This window comes from Drosophila albomicans, chromosome 2R (genome assembly GCF_009650485.2).
Source record: "Drosophila albomicans strain 15112-1751.03 chromosome 2R, ASM965048v2, whole genome shotgun sequence".
Lineage (NCBI taxonomy): Eukaryota > Metazoa > Arthropoda > Insecta > Diptera > Drosophilidae > Drosophila > Drosophila albomicans.
Window position 1 is genome coordinate 22,484,208 of NC_047631.2, and position 19,695 is coordinate 22,503,902.

The window sequence follows — 19,695 nt, forward strand, 5'->3', positions numbered from 1 at the left end:
GCCAGAAGACATCAGACAGACGCTGGGGTGCATTGGACATGGACATTGTTTGCGCTTGGCTTGCGTTGCCTCAGTAGCTTCGGCCAGGGTCCTTAGCTTAATAAATTGCAATTGTTTGCCAGCTAACTTTGCACCCACGCCCCCAATTTATCCGAGTTTCGTTTCGTTTCGTTTCGTTTGTTCCCTTGCTGCGGCTGTAGATTTTGTAATTGGTTTTGGCTTTTGCACACTGCATTTGACAAAAATAAAAACGAAAAGTATACTCTAGTCGAAAGTTTAGCATAATACACAGGGAGTCGAAGCAAACAAAGTTTTCCAAACATTCAGTCGCAGAATAGATTTTTGTATGTGCGGTTAACGAAGCAAATAGAAAAATTCACCTTTGAAAATTGCATTTGGTTTTTTTTTTCTTTTGCTTGATTTTTATTCACATCCCGCAACTGAACTCAAATATTGACCCAAAAGTTTAATAAACGTAGTAATTGCAGTCGACGCGCTAGACAGACAGAAGGCCGGTGCTTTTAAAAATTTTCGCCCAAACTCAATTCTCAATTTTTTTGTTTGTTGTGTTTGTGAATTTTTTAGCTGGCAAAAACATTGGGGGAAAGTGGCATTACGCAAACTTAATTAAAGGCCATACAGTCTGACACAAAAGCAAGACAAGCATTTAAATATTACAGTGCACTGTCAAAACAATGCACAACTGAACTCTTGAGTGAAACAAAAGCAGCCTGAACTGAACTGAACTGAACCGAACTGCACTGAACGTGTGTGTGCCAACAAAATTGTTTAAATTATGGCAAATAACGATACACATGCACTTTGCATGCCACTGATACTGATATCCTCCGGAACGACAGAACGACAGTTAGAAAAACAAACAGACAGAATGAGAGTTGGACAGATGCACGAACAAATATACAAACTGTCAGTGAAATGAACATATTTGTTATGTATGTTATGTATGAGTATATGACTGGTTATACTCTCTGCCAGAGATTAGAACTTTATAATAAACGGATAGAGTCTGCTTTCGGCTAGATATAGTTTGGCTCTTTATCATTTAAAGGACTTTTGTGTAAGCTTGATTATATGTAGACGATTAATATAGAGCATTCAGTATTCAACACTACAGAGATAACGCTTCGTTTTGCAGTTCAACTGACCGCAAGTGAAATACGCTGACTGCAGACCAACAACAATACAGCAAAACTTACAAATGATAAGTGAGCATTTTTTTGCCTCAGATGAAATTGTTTAAATAATTTATAAGTAAAAGCTGCAAAATGAAATCAGACAGATGCTGCTTGCTGATGCTATGGCAACTGTTTGGCCAGCCTGCTTAGTCTGCTCTGCTGTGTGAAAAACCAAAATCCTAGTCATTGTTATGGCTCAAGTTGGGTCAAAAGTGTTGTGTGTATATTATATGGTCCGGCACGTACTACAACTGTAAGTAGAACTTTAACTATAACTGCACTGCCAGTCATACTTCATAACTTTTCTCTCGCTCTCTTCTCTCTGTCTCTATTATGCTTTGTTTTGCTTTTGTGTGGGTCAGAATTTAATTATTAGCATACGTAGTGGGAGTAACGTCGCCAGCTGAGTTTTATGTGTTTCATTGTCCTCTGTGCTCACATTGCGTATGCGTAATGCGTGCGTTGTTCTGTGTCTAATTGAAAAAATATGAAGACTACGCCATGTGGAGCAATTGTTTTGACGGACAAGTCATGAGGTCGTATAAAACAACATCTGCTGCCTGACTGCAAAAATATTGAATGCACATTTGTATCATAAATCATGCAATACTTCTGTCATTTACTTATTGACTTATGCAACAATGTGCAGAACTCAGCCTAGCCTCAAGCATTCAGTATGCTAAACTTTAATCCTCAGCACTTTGACTTTTGCATTCTTGAGTCACTTCTCTGGAACACTCGGCGACTCGTAATGGATGCTGAGTGAGCAATGAGTTGCTAGCTGTGTGAGTTGTGTGAGCCTGAGCGTCTGACGGCACTGTCGGGACTCGAGCTCTTGTCTATAACAAAAGTTTATCGTTTAATTAGACAGCTAACTACTTGGGGAGTCAGTAAGTCATTCAGACTTCGAGCTGGTCGTTATTGCCAGGAATGCTCTTAATTTTCCATGGAAAACTACAAAGTAAGCTTGTTAATTAAATACGCATTACCGCGCCTGTAATTGCCTGCGATGTGCTGCTGCTTAGCAATAACAAACAACATCAACAACAGGCAGCAAAACACAGCGAGAAGCAACAACAACATTTTCTTTTTCCTGGGCGCATGTTGCAGTCGATGAAAAATGGCAGAAAAATAAGCAAAAATTAAATTTAATTATTCTCTGACACTTTTGACCTCTGACTAACAGACTGACAGAGAACGAAGCAAACCACGAAAGAGATAAGCTGAAGAAAAGAATAATTGAAAATCCGATGGATGCACACTTAATGACAAATGTCGCACAGTAAATCACATTTAATTAGTGGACATTTCAGTTGCAACTTTGACTGCAGCTGCAACATTGAGGCAACGGATGGTGGCATGCCACAAACTAATTCAGCAGTACAACATCATCAATCACTGCGGCAAAAATAAGTTGGCCAAGTGCTCAAAGAATGCATCAAGCTTAGCACAAAAAAGGTTAATGGATGAAAAAATCAACTTGGTCGCTCGTTCGCCATTTGATGTTGCATTGTTTGTTATTTACCGTTCGTTAGCGGCAAAAGGGCGACAGCGTTTGGGTTAAATTATGCACAGGCCCCGAACTAAATTGTGGGTAATTTGTGACTTCACAATGTGTTTTTTTTTTTGCTGCAGTGCCATTCATGCATTTGTTTTTCTTTTCATAAAGTAAATTTATACAAAAGCTGTGTGTGGCAATATGCGGTTGCATGTCTAATGTTGTAAGCCAGCAGGTAACACAATTTAGCACAGGAACACGGAAATAAAGATAAGTTTTTCAATGCGAACAATTATGGAAATTTAATAAGAGAGCAAATGTAATTGAAAAATTATGAAATATTGAAAAATTGTAACTATTAAATTTAGATTAGTCCATATAATTTTTCTTATTCTGATATCAAAGCACTGTATTTGAATAACATTTTTTTGTGATTAACTCTATCCATTTCCTAATATCTACACTCTTATCTTAATTAGAAAATCTTAATTAAAAAATGTATAAATATGAAATATTAAAAAGGAATTAAAGATAAAATAAAGATTATTATTTTTATAATAAATCACTGCATTTGAATTACGCAAGCCTCTCTGTAATAAACTCTTCGTATCTTCTAATCTTTACACTCTCATCTCGATTATCAATCACAACAATTATGTTAATTTAATTGGAAACAAAATATTTACAAATTGTAGAGCATTGAACTTTTTTAAATGTTAATTTGAGACTCTGAAAACATTTTTGTTTTTATAAACTTTCTATTAATGGCTTCTCCCATTACATTCATTTCGAAGCACTGCATTTTATTAATTTAGCTCTCGCTATAATATTCCCGTCTATTTCTATAGCCCCAACTATCTACTCGCTATTAGTTAGCTCAAAGAAACTGTTAGATTTTCATCCCTACTCAAATTTCAAGCCATTTACTTGAGAGTTGCAAAACGCTTTATGGCAGCAAAAAGTGTTTTTCCAACTTTATTTACGCACTTCTCTTAGCTCTTAAATTTTCACACTTTAATCATATCTGTGCTTATTGTTTTACCTGATGCTGTTGTTCGTGTTAAGGTTCCTGCTGCTGCTCTTACTGTTGCTGATGTTGTTGTTGTTTTTGGTTTTTAGCCTGAAGCTGGCCAGCGAAAGAGTTGCGCTCTTATTTATCCCTTTGGCGCTCAGTTTGGCTTATTCAAGTGTGGCTTTTTCATGTGCACACTGCGGAGTCACTTTGACCTGCATGTTATTCATGGCTAAGCACACACATGCACATCCCTAGCACACACACACATCCAAACACATACCATCGTGTTCCCAATCCCAACTGCAGAGCAAACAATTTTCTAAACTTGCGCGCTGCGCATATAGTGAAATGAAGGCGTTGGACTGTTCGAGAGGATCCAAGTGGGAGGAGATGGGCGCTGGGTTAGATAGTTGAAGTGGGGCTTGGCTGTAAGTGAGGGGCTTGTGGATTGCAGCGCGCTAAGCTGTGCTAAACATTCCCTAAATATATTTTGCAACAGCTCCTCCACTCACTCACACATACACGCGAGATAAGCGGCGCACATAGCTGGCAGGACAACGGCAAGGACATGCTGCGATGCGATGCGATGCGAGAAGTGTGCACCGCTTCGCTGCAATGAAACTTTTTGCACCTGAATATTTTTCCGAAACTATTCACAGTTGATTTTTCACCTGATGCTTTTCATAGAGCTTCCCTATATAACCCTTCCATGCGCCTATGTATGTGTGTGTGTGTCTTGCATGCAAGTGCTTAAAATATTTGTCTGCCTGGCTGCCTGACTGCCTGACTACCTGCGATGCTGTGGCATGCCCTGGCAGCCTGTCCGAATGTCTGGCTTGCCACAGAACGCTTCGCTTTATATGCGACTCAAGTTGCACAGTTGCAGTGCCGCAGCTTTGGCCGGCTGTGGCATCAAGTGCATCCACTGGACACTGCCTGGCAATCTGGCAATTACCAAATGCGCTTTAAGAGCATCTCAATGAGATGCCTTTTGCCTAAGGACTTGCACATAGCAAGAACATTCATAAGTAATTACTGCGAATATATCTCACATACAATTTCATTGCCATGCTTAATTATTTACATAAGCTACTGGCGCACTTAAAGTGAAAGCAAGTGCATGCTCAATGGGAATTTTAAAATAAATTCGGCAGTGAACTCACAACACTAAACAAACTTTAATTATCCATACAACTTTAGAAATGAATAAAGTAAAATATGAATATGTTGGGCCCAATTCTTGGTCTGAACCGCTCCTGTGGAGTACTCACATGACTGTCTGTCTGTGTATATGTGGCCTTATCTATATGCATTTTATTATATAAGCCTTGGTCTTAAGTTCAACCAACTCACCGCTCTCATTTCCTCTCTTTCTCTGTGCTGCAGTTACGGTCTCCTTGGTGCCTCGGGCTGTGGCAAGACAACGCTGCTCAGCTGCATCGTTGGACGACGGCGTCTCAATTCGGGCGAAATTTGGGTGCTTGGCGGACGGCCGGGGTCACGTGGTTCCGGTGTGCCAGGTCCGCGAATTGGCTACATGCCACAGGTGAGTTGTCGTCTCTTCTCTCTCAAAGGCTCAACGGCAGCTGGTTGAATTTTTCATGTGGTTTTTATTGTTCTGCCACAGTTGGCATTGCTGCTCGTAACTAAATTAAATAAATGCAATAAAATGTTAAAAGCAAACAATGCCTGATGGCCGGAAAAAACTGAAATAAAGAACAAAAAAGGAAGAAAACATGAGGAAAACATAAAGTTTTAAATAAAAGTTTTAATTTCGAGCAAAGCGAAATAATATGCTCTCAGTTGAAATTTCAATTTGCATTCCCAGTTCTCTAACATAATTCTATTTGCAGGAGATAGCACTTTATGGCGAGTTCACAATGCGCGAAACTTTAATCTACTTTGGCCTGATTGCTGCAATGTCGCGCGGCGACATCGAGGATCGCACCGAATTCCTGCTCAAATTGCTCAATTTGCCAAATGGCTCGAAGTTCGTCAAGAATTTGAGCGGCGGCCAACAGCGCAGAATGAGCCTGGCCGTGGCACTGCTACACGAGCCCGAGCTTCTCATATTGGATGAGCCGACGGTGGGCGTGGATCCGGTGCTACGACAGAGGTGCGTATAGAATTCCAAAAACGAACAAAGAGCATTAGTTAAAGCTTTCAGCTTAAAACTGAAACTGAAGCTGAAGCTCTTTTGCAGTTCATGAGCATTACGAAATTAATGTGCGCTGATTAACTCTTTATGCCTTTTGCAGCATTTGGGATCATCTGGTGGAAATCACGAAAAATGGTCACACAACTGTGATAATCACAACGCATTACATCGATGAATGTGCCCAGGCGCATATGGTAAGTTCTCACATAATTTGCTTGTGAAACGAACAGAGGGGGGAATTGTGTGTGGCAGGGAACACAAGTGTCAATGGCTTTTTGGCGCCCACGCATTGTTTGCCCGCTTGATTTATAGTCACGGCTTGCACGTCTATTTGTAATATGCGGCGTATGAGCAATATTATGCGCTTCTCCTTCGCAAACGGTGAAAGGTGAAAGCTCAGCTGTCGAGGGAGTCGACCATAAGTCTCTGCGGCGCAACGGCGCTTATCAGCTCAAGCTCAAGTGTACGCTGTCAACACGCGGCGCTAAGTGCTTCCTTCTGATGGGAAGGGGGAGATGGCATGGCAAATTTGTATCCTGCGCGAGCTGCAACAAATCTGTGTCCTCTCTCTTCCTTGGAAAAAAAAAACTATAATATTACTGACTCTGCTTGTTCATCTGTTCATCTGTCTGTCTCTGTTGACCCATGGCCATGGCACGATTTACGAGGCATTTCCGAGCGAGACACATTGCAAAATTTACTCCAGATTTATTTATGTTGGCAATGCGAGGCGTAATAATCAGCACAAGAGCGAAAGAGAGCGAACAACTGTATGTGCAAGAGGAGTTGGGGGTTTGGTCATTTGCGGCCCCTGCCCCAAATGTGTGGGTCAGACAATGAACTGTGAGAGCAGCAGAAATATGAAAAACACAAAAACAAAACAAAAACAAAAAGAAAAAGGAAAAAAAGAAAAAAAAAAGCATGGAAAATACAGAAATAAAGCGTGACAAAGCGCACAAAGCAAATGCCCGTCACAATGGACACTTAGATAGACAGATATATAGATAGATAGACCGACAGATACCCATGCGACACGCACAGGATATGCACACACACATACACGAATACACTTGCACGTACATATACATAAACACTTTCGCACTCACACGCACACGTAAAACAAACAAATCCCTACACACCGACACGCACTTATGCTGGTCAGGTCCGAAACGGAAGTTGGGAGAAAACGAGTCGGTGGCAGCAACAACAATGAAAGATAAAAAGATTGATGCAGAAAAGAAAGCATTAAAGAGGTAGCAGGAGTTCCTCTCGAGTAGGCAAACAAAACGACCACCGAATACCCTACTATCAAATCAAAATGATTGATAGGCAAACGATTTATAACATTGCGAATCCGGGATTTGCTTAGGTCCTTATCAAAACTTAAATGTGTCCAGCGGGGCTGTTGGACAATCTTTGCATTAGCTTATCCACTCTGCTGACTGTTGAGATGATTTTTTGTCCCCATAAATGGCTTAAAATACAACTTTTTTTATTGCGAATTATTTATGCTTTAAGATATGGATTTCTTTTCGAGAAATTGCATTCAAAAAAAAATATTATTGAATTTTCGTAAAGCAGCTTACTTCAGCGCTTATAGCAAAGTGTGCTTGCTGAGTTCGTTTGACTTATTCCGAGGGGGATGACAAAGAGGCTGCCTAAGGGTGAGAGTCTTACATGATGCTCCTGCCAACGGCTGTCAGGACAACGACACCCTCACAGTGTCATTGCGGTAAAGAGTTATGGCCAATAAACAAAATCACTGCCGGCAATAGAAAGGGAGACTCCGAGTGTGAGAGTGCGAGTGTGAGTTGCGAAACGCGAAACGTGCTGGTAACCTGAACGATCCCCAGTCTATAAAACAATGGGCTATGGCTTTAAGGTTCAGTTAATCTAACAGCGACGCGGCAGCCATTGAAATGTGAATTTAATGCCAATTGTTATACTAAATTTATGGTCTCAAAAAAGACAGAGAAAAGGAAAACGAGCGGTTACACAAACTGACTTTTGTCTGCTTGGCAACTTTGGTGACAGTGTTTAATTGCTCATATTGAACACGTGTTGTGTTGTCTTCTCCCCCCCCCACACACACACACACAAGGAGAGCAACAAACAGTTGAACAAACTCCGGTTGAGTTGACTACTTGTATTATGACCGGCAGCAAATTGCTTTTTCAGCTTTGTCACTTTTTCGTGCCACGTTTTTGTTTTGCCGCAGGTTCTCTAATACTCACAGGAGTTGAGTTCTCTGCTTAGTCCAGTTGCCTAGTCCAGACAGATATATTTTTCGCCAATTCTGCACGTCACTCGGGCTTCAGTTTTCGTACGTTTTGCTACTTGGCCAACAACAGCCTAGTGGACATTGCTCACTTTTTGTTTTTTCGTTATAGCTGTTTTTCCTTTGGTTTCTTCTCTTTTTTTTTGTTTTTGTGTCTTTTTATTCTGTTGACTCAACAGAATTGCGTGCCGGCAGCACAAGAGCCACATACAAACACACAAACACATACATATGTATATTTAACTAGTCCGAGCTGAAGTTCGTGTTGATTGAGTGCGATATTTCGATTGACACCTAACTGGCACTTGTTCCACGCTTCTCGAGCAATTCAATTTGGCTCGTTGTCGCCCATCTTTGCCGCTCCAAGCTATTGTTGTAAACAATTTTAAGAATTTATTTAACCATCACAAATTGCATCGGGCTCTACTCTCAATCGCAATCGCATTTGTGCAATAATTTCTAATGTAAACAAAATTCGAAAACTGCCAGCGATTTAAACAAAATACGAAATATTGCTGCTGGCACTTGCCGAGATTATGCGATATAATAAATAACTTATTAATGACTGCTCGTAAAATTTATGGCTGATAAATTTAATTCGTGCACATCAATTTTATAATTTTGATAAGTTAAACACTGCTTTGATTTTAATATTTTGTGTACAATGCTTATAATTATTATTAAGAATAAATCAATTTGCTTTTGAGGGTTTTTTGCAACATCATTTGAATCATCATTCACGTTTTAAATATTCTTTTAAGCATTGCTTTAATCTCTTCAATAATTTTATACGGGAATTTGAAAAGTGTTATTGACAGACCAAATACATTTAAATTAAAATTCAACGCATAGTTTAAAAGGTAATTTGAAATGTTAATATTGAATTTACGCAATATTTTAAACCTTGACTTTTGCAGCTATCTGTCAGTCGCTACTTGACTTTGGCTTTATGTTTCTGCTTATTGTTGAATTTAAGAGGCAAGCGAATTGTTGGAAGTAGTGGACAGGTTTCACTTTATTTATAATTTCTCAGCATCAGCAATTATTCAACTGTCCGTTAGCATTTTTGGCCTTGCCTCCCCATCTACTCTTGCACGTAGCACTCGTCAGAATTCTTTTTTGGTTTTTTTCCTATTAAAAAGCAACATGCGGAAAATTACGCGGCAAAAAGGAAATGCAGCAAAGAAAAGACAGCATAAACTATTAAGGACACAAGACAGAGAAAAAAGTCGAAACAGAAACAGAAGCCGCACCAAAATCAGCACAGAGTGTCGCTGTCGCTGGAGGGGCTGATGGTTAGAGACGGGACGGGATAGAGAGAGAGAGAGAGGGAAAGTGGGCGAAAAGTAGTCGTAACAATATATCCATCAAATAATGTTACGCTCCCTGATTTCATTTATTAGAGCAGAAAGTGCTGCACATCCAACTGGGTAAAACCAAAAGCGACTTCCAAGTTCCCAACAGAGTGTGGCTACACGGCGTATACGCGATTTCAGCGTGTGCTATACCCTCGTTTTTGTGCCCGCCAACAATTTCCCATGAGCCATGCAGAGCTGACATTAAATTTGGGGAGCAATGTCTGTCAAAAAAACAAAGCACAGAGCAAAAAAAAAAAAGAAAAAAAAGCTGAAACACAACACTGCGAGAGTGCGACACAGCGGGGACAAAGAGCAAAGTAAATGGCTCTGTTGCCATTTGGGTTGCCTGACCCCCAGTTTACCGTTTTAGTGTTTCAGTTGCACGCAGGCAATTGAGTGAGAGAAGAAGGGAGAGAGCGGGGTAAGCTGTAAGAGGAGTCGACTACCAGGCTAATAATGACGCAATTGCAGGCGTTGATGTTGTGTCATAATGTCTAGTCAACCTTTGATGTGGGTTCTCTGACTGTATCTTTATCTGGGTGTGAACATGTTTCTATTAGACAGCAAGGAAGTGCTTAAATTGAAACAAACTAATGGGTATTAAAGATACACACAAAGATACTTGAGCACAGCAAACACAAGAAATGATTAAATTGATATAAGATCTGAGACTTGGGTTATTAGGTAATTTGTTATTAATAAAGAAAACAAAAAAACTTAATAGACTTTAACTGCATGCAATAAAAAATCTTAGCTTAAGCTCACTTTAACTGCACTCGCCTTAAAATATTCCATTACAAATATTTATCATGCATGTTCAGAGTTCAATGCTTGTTATTTGCATGAAATAAAGTAGGCAAGAGCAGAACCTTTGTGAAAACGAAAAAAGTATTATATGGGCGTTGCGTTCACCCCTCATATATCATTTTTCAATATCCTATTGCGTGCACTGCAATTCTTGAATGGTTTTCATCCTGTAGTTTTTGTAAATTGAAAGTAGAAAAATCTCAGATATGAGATAACATTTACTGCTTCTAAAGTTATTGTCAAATCTATTTATTTTACTTGTCACCAGAATAACAAAATTGTATTGAAACCTACTGCAAGGTGTAGCAATTTATTTAAGGCATCTGCAATTTGCAAAAGTGGACTATAAAACTGCAATTGAGTGGACAAAAATGATGAGTGGCTGGGGTAGTTAGTAGCTTAGTCTAACTTGAGCATTCAATTAGGTGGCTAATTGGCTGCTCCATAGACGAATTACGAAATACAAAAGGCAAGGCCAATAGACAAGCCCGAGGAAACAACCGATTTCCGGGCCAAACTGAAGAGTGAAGACAAAATCAAATCAAGCAGCAAAACTTTTGTAACTAACAAGTATGTGTGTGTGTGTGAGTGTGTTTTGTGTGAGGCATAGTTAGCATAGAGCTGCCACATGCAGTCAGTCGTAAGGCTGCGGCAAAGAGGGAGCAATAGGTGAAGGCACTCATGTGCATGCCTAATGAAGCCATCGAGGGTGTTGGAATTGATGAACAAGCAGAGTTTGCTTTGACTGTGAAGACATCCCAGTCAGTCAAGTTTTTGGTGAAGGCGGTAAAGTTTTGCAGGGCAGCGTGAAGGCAGCCGTATTCAATGTCCTGAACTTGCCTAATGCGTTGTTCAGTATGCCTGGTCATGTGCGGCACAGAAATCAATTAAGTTAATTTCCGCACGTTTCGACAAACGGCCAAGGGGATTAGCTGGGCTGCAGCGTGGGCCGTGGGCCGGGGGCGTACGCTTTGGACGGGTGGGCGTGGTCAAGTGACCAGTGGACAGTCAATAAAAGTTTTCAACGACAACAACAGGAAGTGTATACAAAACAAAGTTTGCACCCAAAGCAAATGCATGAATAGTCGAAGAGGGACAACAACTAGACAAAGTCAAAAGTTGAAATGACTTGACGACACTTTTCCCTTCAAATTCAATTGAATTCAATGCATTGTCCTTGCAGATTGGATTGCTGCGTGGCGGCAAAATGCTTGCCGAGGAGTCACCCCAGTATCTGCGACAACAGTACAACGCCGATTCGCTGGAGGATGTGTTCTTGAAGCTCTCAGTCATGCAGAATATGGGCAAACGTCGACGCTCATCGATTGCCCAGGAGATTGTCGAACAGGTCACAGTTCCGGCCATTTCGAATCCGGCCCTGGACATGTCTGACGAGCAGCATGCGGCCGAAATCTCCGGCGAGTTCGGTGATAATATATCGATGTCATCGGCAGCCCGGGATCCGATAACCACGACAGCGCCAGCGGCACCACCGTTGCCACCGATACAGGAGATACCCACATCCTTTTGGTATAATCTGCATGTGATGCAGTCGCATCATTTGCATGCGCTCATCTGGAAAAACTTTCTCTGGATGATGCGAAATGTGGGGTGAGTAAAGAAGAGACAACTAACTAACTGACTTTTCGAATCAGCCAACTAACCCGACTACTTTTCGCTCTCGCCCTCTAGTGTAATGCTGTTCATTGTGGGTCTGCCTGTGGTGCAAATATTACTGTTCTGTTATGCGATTGGACATGATCCGACTGGCCTCAAATTGGCCGTGGCGAATCACGAGATGTCCGAGGAAATGATTATGCAACAATTCTGTCCAGTGAACGCCGGATGCAATCAGACCATGCTCAGCTGCCGTTATCTCGATATGCTGGTCAAGAACAAGAGCATGGTTGTGGTGAGTATGCAATGCAAATTACCTTGCTAAAGAGACGAGAGGGAGTTGCTGCAAGGGATACAAGTATAGAAGCAGCATCCACTGTATCATTTGGCTTTTGCTTAAAATGTACTGAGAGAGAGAGAGAGAGAGAACTACTATAACCACTCATGGTGATTTTGCCTCATGTTGCTGCTGCTGTTGCTGTTGCTTATTGAAGGACACAGAGACGATGTTTCGACCCTGCTGGCTATTCGTGTAATTTATTTCAATTTGTGTGGACAGTAAAGCTGGTCACCCAACGTGTGCATGCTCTTCAATCTACTGCACACAATGCCTGGCATTTCCCTCGCCTTGAACCAGCTCCTTTGCACTCCTAAATCAACAGAACAGTTCCTTCTCTCACTCTCTTCGAAGTTGGCAACGTCTTTTGCTGCTGTTGCTGCTGCTGTTGTTATTGTTCTTATTGCTGTTGCTGTTGCCATTGGTGTTGGCGCACACAAATTACAGCTGCTTATCTTTGGCAACAGCAACAGCAACAGCGTGTATGGCAGCTGGGCAGTTCGGCCCGGTCGAGATCATCAATAAATTTACTTGCCTGTGGGGCAAAAATAGTAGTTGAAAGCCGCCCAATACCAAGAGCACAGCCCCCTTGTGGCAATTTATTGCAAATTACGCTTCAAAAACAAAGCCTCTGGTTGCCTAATTTGAGCACAAGTGCTCCATCTCCATTCTCTTGCACTCTCATTCAAGTTTCTGTTTAGCTTCCGGCCAAAAATTTCATTCATATTGCATTAGGCATTCTAATAACAGTATAAACTGTCCGAGCAACAATCCAATTTGTTTTCCACAAATAATTGATAAATAGTTAAATTATGATAGTGTTTTGAGTCAGTTCGTTTATTAATATTTTCTCATCTCATTCATAAAGAGAAATAGAATCAATTACAGTTTGATTCTTTTTGACTACTTCAATCGAATGTGCTTCCTTGAATGAATCCAACTAAAAGCTAAATACCTATTGGCGAAGCAAATCAATCAAGTTCAAATTAGGCTGCCTTATGATATAAAAATTAAGCAAATTCCCTTGAATAAGTCTTAGCGCATGACCTTTTTGGGTCGCTTTTACAAATTTGGTCGCTCATTTATTTTATTATTATTTTTATAAAGTTTTTTGTTGTTGCTGTTAAAACAATACAATAACAGTAACAGTAGCAATAAAGCTGCCAGCAACAATCCACACGCCTCAACTGGCAATTTGCGAAGGGCAGCCCGAGGAAAAAGTTTGGCTTAAAAAATTGAAAAGCACCTCGGTCAGCCACCAAGACCTCCTTATCACTCTTAATTTGAGTAAATTCTAACTAAGATAACAAAATAGAATAATACCAACAACCAGGCATTATATAAACAAGAAGAGAACCTTGACAACGAGGCGAATACTTAATACTCTTAAGTAAATATACAATACATAAATAATTTGAAAGAAGTTCATCAGGAAATTTAAAAAAATATCATTAAACATATATACTTTACTGTTACATGCTAAATGATATAGTGTAGATACCTTTTAAGAGAGTGCTAAACACGCAGTTCGCGTATCTTTGCAACGCATCTGATTTTAGTCCTTAAAAATTTGCTGCTCCTTTTTTTATTTTTGGTTGTGGGGCCTTTTCATTGTGTAGCCTCAACCTTGCAATTGCGGGGGTGGGGCAAAAGTTAATTTTGCTCAATGAACAGCATATCAAGGAGCCATCAGCACGTGGCCAGCAGCCCTAACAAACCCCATGTCTTGCTCTGCACCTTCACCACAAAACCAACACACGCCCACCTCCTACTCCTCCTCTGTTACTCTGCAGGAACTGTGCCATCAGCTAGCGGCGATGTTGGCAGTTGCTGAAATTTGAATTTCTGTTGCTGCTGCTGTTATTTTGGTTGTTTTGTTGTTGTTGTTGTTGTTGTTTTGTGGCCGCTTCAACCGCTTCGTGTATTGACAGCATTTCAATAGCTGCCAAAAGCAACTAAAGCAACAAGAACAGCTCCTGCATGTTCACTGTTCTCTCGCACCGCAGGCAACAGAAGCGAAAAAAATACATAAAAAGAAAAGCTGTAAAATGCACAACGAATTATATTCCTATTTATGTATATACATTTTAGATATACATATATATGTATATATATTTTTTTTTACTTAAAGGCTCTTTGCTTTGTGGTTTTGTCTAGATCAAAGGCATTCTGCTATCGGCCCCTTATCTAAGTGTAAAAAAAGAATACACAAAAAATTGGTCTTTGTTTGGCGACCCTTTTACGAATATAACCGTTGAGATGGCCATGGGGATGGGAATAGAAATCTTCTGCTTTCCCTGGCACTGTTGGCTTTTAATTTATGCCCAAAATTGAAAACATATTGCGGGCAGACTTACCACCACTCTGTGAATGTTGTTGTTTTTACTTTTAATTAAAAGTTCATTAGGCGTGACAACACTGCTCATTAGGCAGCTTTGACTGCTCACCGTTGCTCTAGGGAATGTCCATAGGAAGGGGCTGGAAAGGGGTAGCGAGGGAAACTTCTTTGAACTGCTGCTAAGTGCAGTGCGTTTATTGTTGCACTTGATTAGCGAGAAGCTTTAACTTTTAAGTAAATGCCTCATTTTTTTGCTTGTTTTTTCACAGTTGTTGTGGTTTTCTTTATGAGCCAAACTTGTGGTTAGAAAGAAGAGCTGAAAAAAGCAAATAAAGAGAGAGAGAGAGAGAGAGAGATAGAGTGAGAGAAAGAGAATGGAAATTACCAAGGTAGCGAAAAGTTTTGCCCCATGTTGGTCTCCACTTCATTTGCGTAGAGCTTCCAACTTGCTACAAACCCAGACTCAGTTCCTATCCTTTATATCTCATCCCATTCTTATCCTGCTTTACCAAGTCCAAGTTGACTTCATTTGCGCATAGTTTGTGGCTCAAGTTTGTCATAAACAATGTTGAACTTAAGGTTAAACTAAAGCATAAAAGTTGTCAGAACTGCTAAATTGATTGCCTCTTGTTGCTTCAGTTATATACTACTATACTATACTATGTGTGTGGCAAAGGATGGGCCATGTGATTGAATTATTATTATTATTATGAAGGGGATTATGAGTATGCTACATTGAAGTCTATCAATGTTATGCTCTGCAGTCAATGGCATGATAATACCAATATCTTCGATACATATTTTCACTTATCTCGCATTTATGCAAATATATATGTTTTCTGTTTAACTTCGACAAGTTTCTAGCAAGACAAATGAGCTTGCAAGTTTCTGGTTAGATTTTCGGTTTGGTGCTTAAATTTTGTGGAAATTATGTAAGCAAAGTTTTTAGCTAACAAATTCGATTAACCATTAAATCTAATGGAGCTTATCGACGTGTCGAACCATTTAACCACACTCACATGTGTGTGCGATAGTGTGTGTTGTGTGTGTAGCCGCAAAGGCAGAAGTGTGTATGACTTCATTTGTCTAAACATTAATGCGGCAATTGCGTAAATTTCACGCCTGTTGTTTCAGATCCCCTTTCGGTTTAAATATCTCCACACGCACAGCACACGCTTATACGCAAGCTTGTTAGCCACAAAATTGCTATAGCTTAGCCCAAATACAAATGCCAATACATGTACGAGCAGTTGTTGTGCCGTCGTATGTGTGTTATTGTATGTACATAAGTGGCTGGGAAAACTTTGGGCCAAAGTTGTAGGGCCAAAGTTGTGGCTTGGCGAACTTAATCAATGTATGAACACTTACTACGACTAGCTTAGGCCCAAGGATATGCGGGCTGGTCATGTTTTCCCTCAGCTTACACTTCATTATTTATTTTTGCGTATTACGTACTGAGACTCGACGAAAACAAAAATGAAAAACAAAACAACAACAACGAAAAAAATCAACGCAATGAAATTGTAAAAGATAACACAAACATATTGTTGACAACAACAACAGCAAACAATGGCACAGCAAAAGGCGCAACGCACAAAAGTAGGCAATGCATATTGTGTTGAGGCGCTTCCTTAAGGATTTGCTCATGCTGATGCTGCTGCTGTTTGCCTTCTCTGTTTGTTGTTTGCGGAATTTATCGCTTGACGCAAGGAACGCACATTAATTACGCGGAGTTACTTTTATTGTGCCGCTCGACAAGGCACAACATGCAACAAACAATGCGACAGGAAATGAAGCGAGACGCTGTAACAGTTACCAACGGCTGTTACTGTAACTGTACCAACAGCAGCAGTAGCAAAAGCACTAGCAGTTGACTGTAACAAAGAGACTCGCATAGACCCGAAAAGGAAGCGCCCAAAGGACATGCGTTGCTCAATAATTCAACGCTTTTAATTGCGCAACAACAAAAGGCGCCAAGTCATCCTACGCCCCTCTACAAACCAGATTATAATAGAGTACATTTACTTAGTAAAGAGTGATCGTTTCATAGACCAGCTGCAATGACTTTTTAAAGCTAATTCAAACACGCATTTCTTTTTTCTTTTATTTAGTTTAATTAATTTTACTTTCTTTTATCTACAGAACTATGTTAATGATGATGAAGAAGCCTATGAGGAGGTGCGTCGTGGCCGTGCTTGGGCTGCTCTTGTCATCCAGTCAAATTATACAGACTCGCTGGTCCAACGTGTTGAGGATGGTCGCTATGCGGATGATGCCACTGTAGAAGCATCAGACTTGGATGTGCGCATGGACTGGTCGAGTAAGTAGTGAATAACTTTCTTAAAAGTAAACAGTCAACTTTCATAATTTATTAACTTTACAGATCAACAAATATCAACGCTGCTCTATCGTGATCTGCAGTACACGTTCCTCACTTTTGTGGAGAATATGCTTTCGGAATGCGATGTGAATCCGCGACTTGGACGCATTCCCGTTGAGCAAGAGCAACCCATCTATGGCTATCGCAATCCCAACTTTACTGACTTCGCAGCACCCGGCGTCATTCTCACAATCATTTTCTTCCTTTCGGTGGCCATTACTTCGGGTGCCATGTTGATTGAAAGGAACGAGGGCATGTTGGAGCGTTGTCTGGTTGCTGGCATCACGGGACCAGAGATACTGCTCTCCCAGGTGGTCACACAGTTCACGGTGATGTTGAGCCAAACGGTGTTTGTGCTGATTGTTAGCTTCTATTTCTTTGAGCTAACGTTGGTGGGTGACATTTGGCTAGTCGTTGCACTGTGCATACTCAATGGTCTGTGCGGCATGAGCTTCGGCTTTGTCATCTCATGTGCCGTGGATACAGAGAGAACGGCAACTTATGTGGCCATGGGCTCGTTCCTGCCCATTGTGATGCTGTGCGGCATCATTTGGCCCATCGAGGGCATGTATCCGCTGCTGCAGTTTGTCACCGCCTTCCTGCCATTGACCAAGCCAACGGAATCGATGCGTTCCATACTGCAACGCGGCTGGGGCATGGAAAATCCCACAGTGTACAATGGATTCATATCGATATCATCGTGGGTGCTTGTCTTTCTGGTACTCACCATTCTGCTGCTAAAATTCAAGAAGGGCTAGACTATGTTTAACTCTATACTGTTAATATGAGTACCTATGATTTTACTAGGTTTTAAGGGTAGTCCTTAGGTCCTTGCTTAAGTCTAGCTAGCGAGTGTATGTCTCTGTAGATTGTGTGTTAGTCCATGCAATGCATAAAATATTATCTTAAGGTTCCGGATGTCACATTCATTCCATGGAAATGTTGTGCCTTTTTATGCTTAAGTTTTCATATCATACACATTATAAACACTGGTCCACATAATTATACACATACACGCATGTACAAGTATTTTGTGAATAATACAAATAAAACGCAACAATAAGTATAACTATGTAATGAATAAATCTACAAATGTCAACAAACTTTAAAATCGTTTAAGAAATTTAATTTCCTACGAATGAAAATTCGTTTTCATTTACATTCAACTTTGAATTGACATTTTGTCAATTGGCAAACCCTTAAAGTTAACTGCAATTGCAGCAGTCAATGCATTTCATTATGTGGCAAATGAAGGCACTTTTGCTCCTTTCAATCAGTGTTTGATTTGGCCAATATTTATTTACGAAGTAGCTGCAATCAAAAGTTGCTCTATCAGTGGAATTTTGCTCCCCCCCTTGAATCACTTGCAGCTTGTACATTATTTGTGGCACCACCATTGGGGCAACTTTGCTCTGCTCTAAGCAGAGGGAACTCAATTCGAGCTTGTCATGCAGCTCGTTTTCGACACATTTCACATTTTGCGGCAAAATCAATTAAACCGGAAATGCATGTAGCAAGTGCCTGAGTGAGTAACGTGGCCCGTGCCACACGTGCAGCATCCGCTTAGCACAAGAAATCAACTTAACAAGCGGACAAAGTGCCAAGCCAGCAAAGGATATGGGGGAAGTGCCAGCTTTTGTTCCTTCTCAATCTCCATAGACGCCTTCCATCGATGTTGCTGTTGCTGCCCTGCGGTGATCGAGTGTTGCAGCCATTAGAAAAGCAATGGGCAACGTCATACACACATACATAAACAACTGGGTGTTATATAGTATGCATATGTAGGTCAAATCCAATGTGTGGGGAGGCACTGCTTGTAACTGGCTCCACATGTCGTCCGTTTCCGTGACCAGAGCGAGACAGAAACGATGGCCACTGCACTTGAATGAGATGTTCATGTTCCGCCACCGCCACCGCCTCCACATCCGCCCTCGACTCCATCTCCGTCTCCAGCTTCGGCAGCCGTTCCATCAGCTGAATGAGCTGCTGTCGCAAATCAGTCAGGCCAGGCGGTGGCGAATCCTTTTGCCTGGCCCTTGGCGCTCTCGAGACGTGTGTATTTACAATTAGATATCCGTCATCAATCGATAACCAAGAGCAACTGGCAACTGGCAACTGAATGCTTGATGCCTGGGATCATTTGCTATTATTTTTCACATTTCGTTTTGAAATGGCATTCAAGTTGGATGCCATCATTGATTACTCGAGTGTAGCTGACGGCAACCACTCGAGCATATAAATTGGAAAGTTGAGCATCGCTGTAGCATCTTTCATCCCATTCTCATTCCCATTCCCAATTTTCATTTTCACTTGGATTCGCATTCGCATCGAAGTTTTCATTTTCATGTTGCCAGCTCGCTGCTCACTTTCCACATAATTGAAAGTTCGAACTTTTCGACTTGCCGCTGAATTAATTTCTCAACTTCATAATTTCACGTGTTCTGTGAAGCCTTAATAACATCCATCCAGACACTCACTCCGTCGCAGCTTCTCAGACATTCAGTCCTTCAGTCAGGCAGTCGGACTGTCAATTGTTCTTTGTTTCCCATTGCTCCTTTTACAGCAATCACAATCACGTTTGCTGTTCCATTTCGCCCTTTTCCTCGCTCTGTGTTTCTCACCGTCTACGTTGCTGCTTCGCGTCAAGTGTTGCTGCTCCGCCAGCTCGATGGCGTCTTAATTAATTGCTCAATTAATTTAATGTTCAGCAACC

At 40.9% G+C, this 19,695-nt stretch overlaps 1 protein-coding gene across 3 annotated transcripts in view; it reads left to right on the forward strand.

Annotated features, from left to right (window-relative positions):
* LOC117573735 (ABC transporter G family member 20) overlaps positions 1–18,093 on the forward strand; it is a 45,674-nt gene extending 27,581 nt beyond the window's left edge. For all 3 annotated transcript variants that reach the window (XM_034257111.2, XM_034257112.2, XM_034257113.2), the window contains 7 exons: positions 5,096–5,255; positions 5,563–5,825; positions 5,968–6,061; positions 11,494–11,921; positions 12,003–12,222; positions 16,745–16,922; positions 16,986–18,093. In XM_034257111.2, coding sequence (XP_034113002.1) covers positions 5,096–5,255; positions 5,563–5,825; positions 5,968–6,061; positions 11,494–11,921; positions 12,003–12,222; positions 16,745–16,922; positions 16,986–17,740 — 2,098 coding nt within the window. In that variant the 3' untranslated portion in view covers positions 17,741–18,093. The remainder of the gene's footprint in view (positions 1–5,095; positions 5,256–5,562; positions 5,826–5,967; positions 6,062–11,493; positions 11,922–12,002; positions 12,223–16,744; positions 16,923–16,985) is intronic.
* The last annotated feature ends 1,602 nt before the right edge of the window (positions 18,094–19,695 follow it).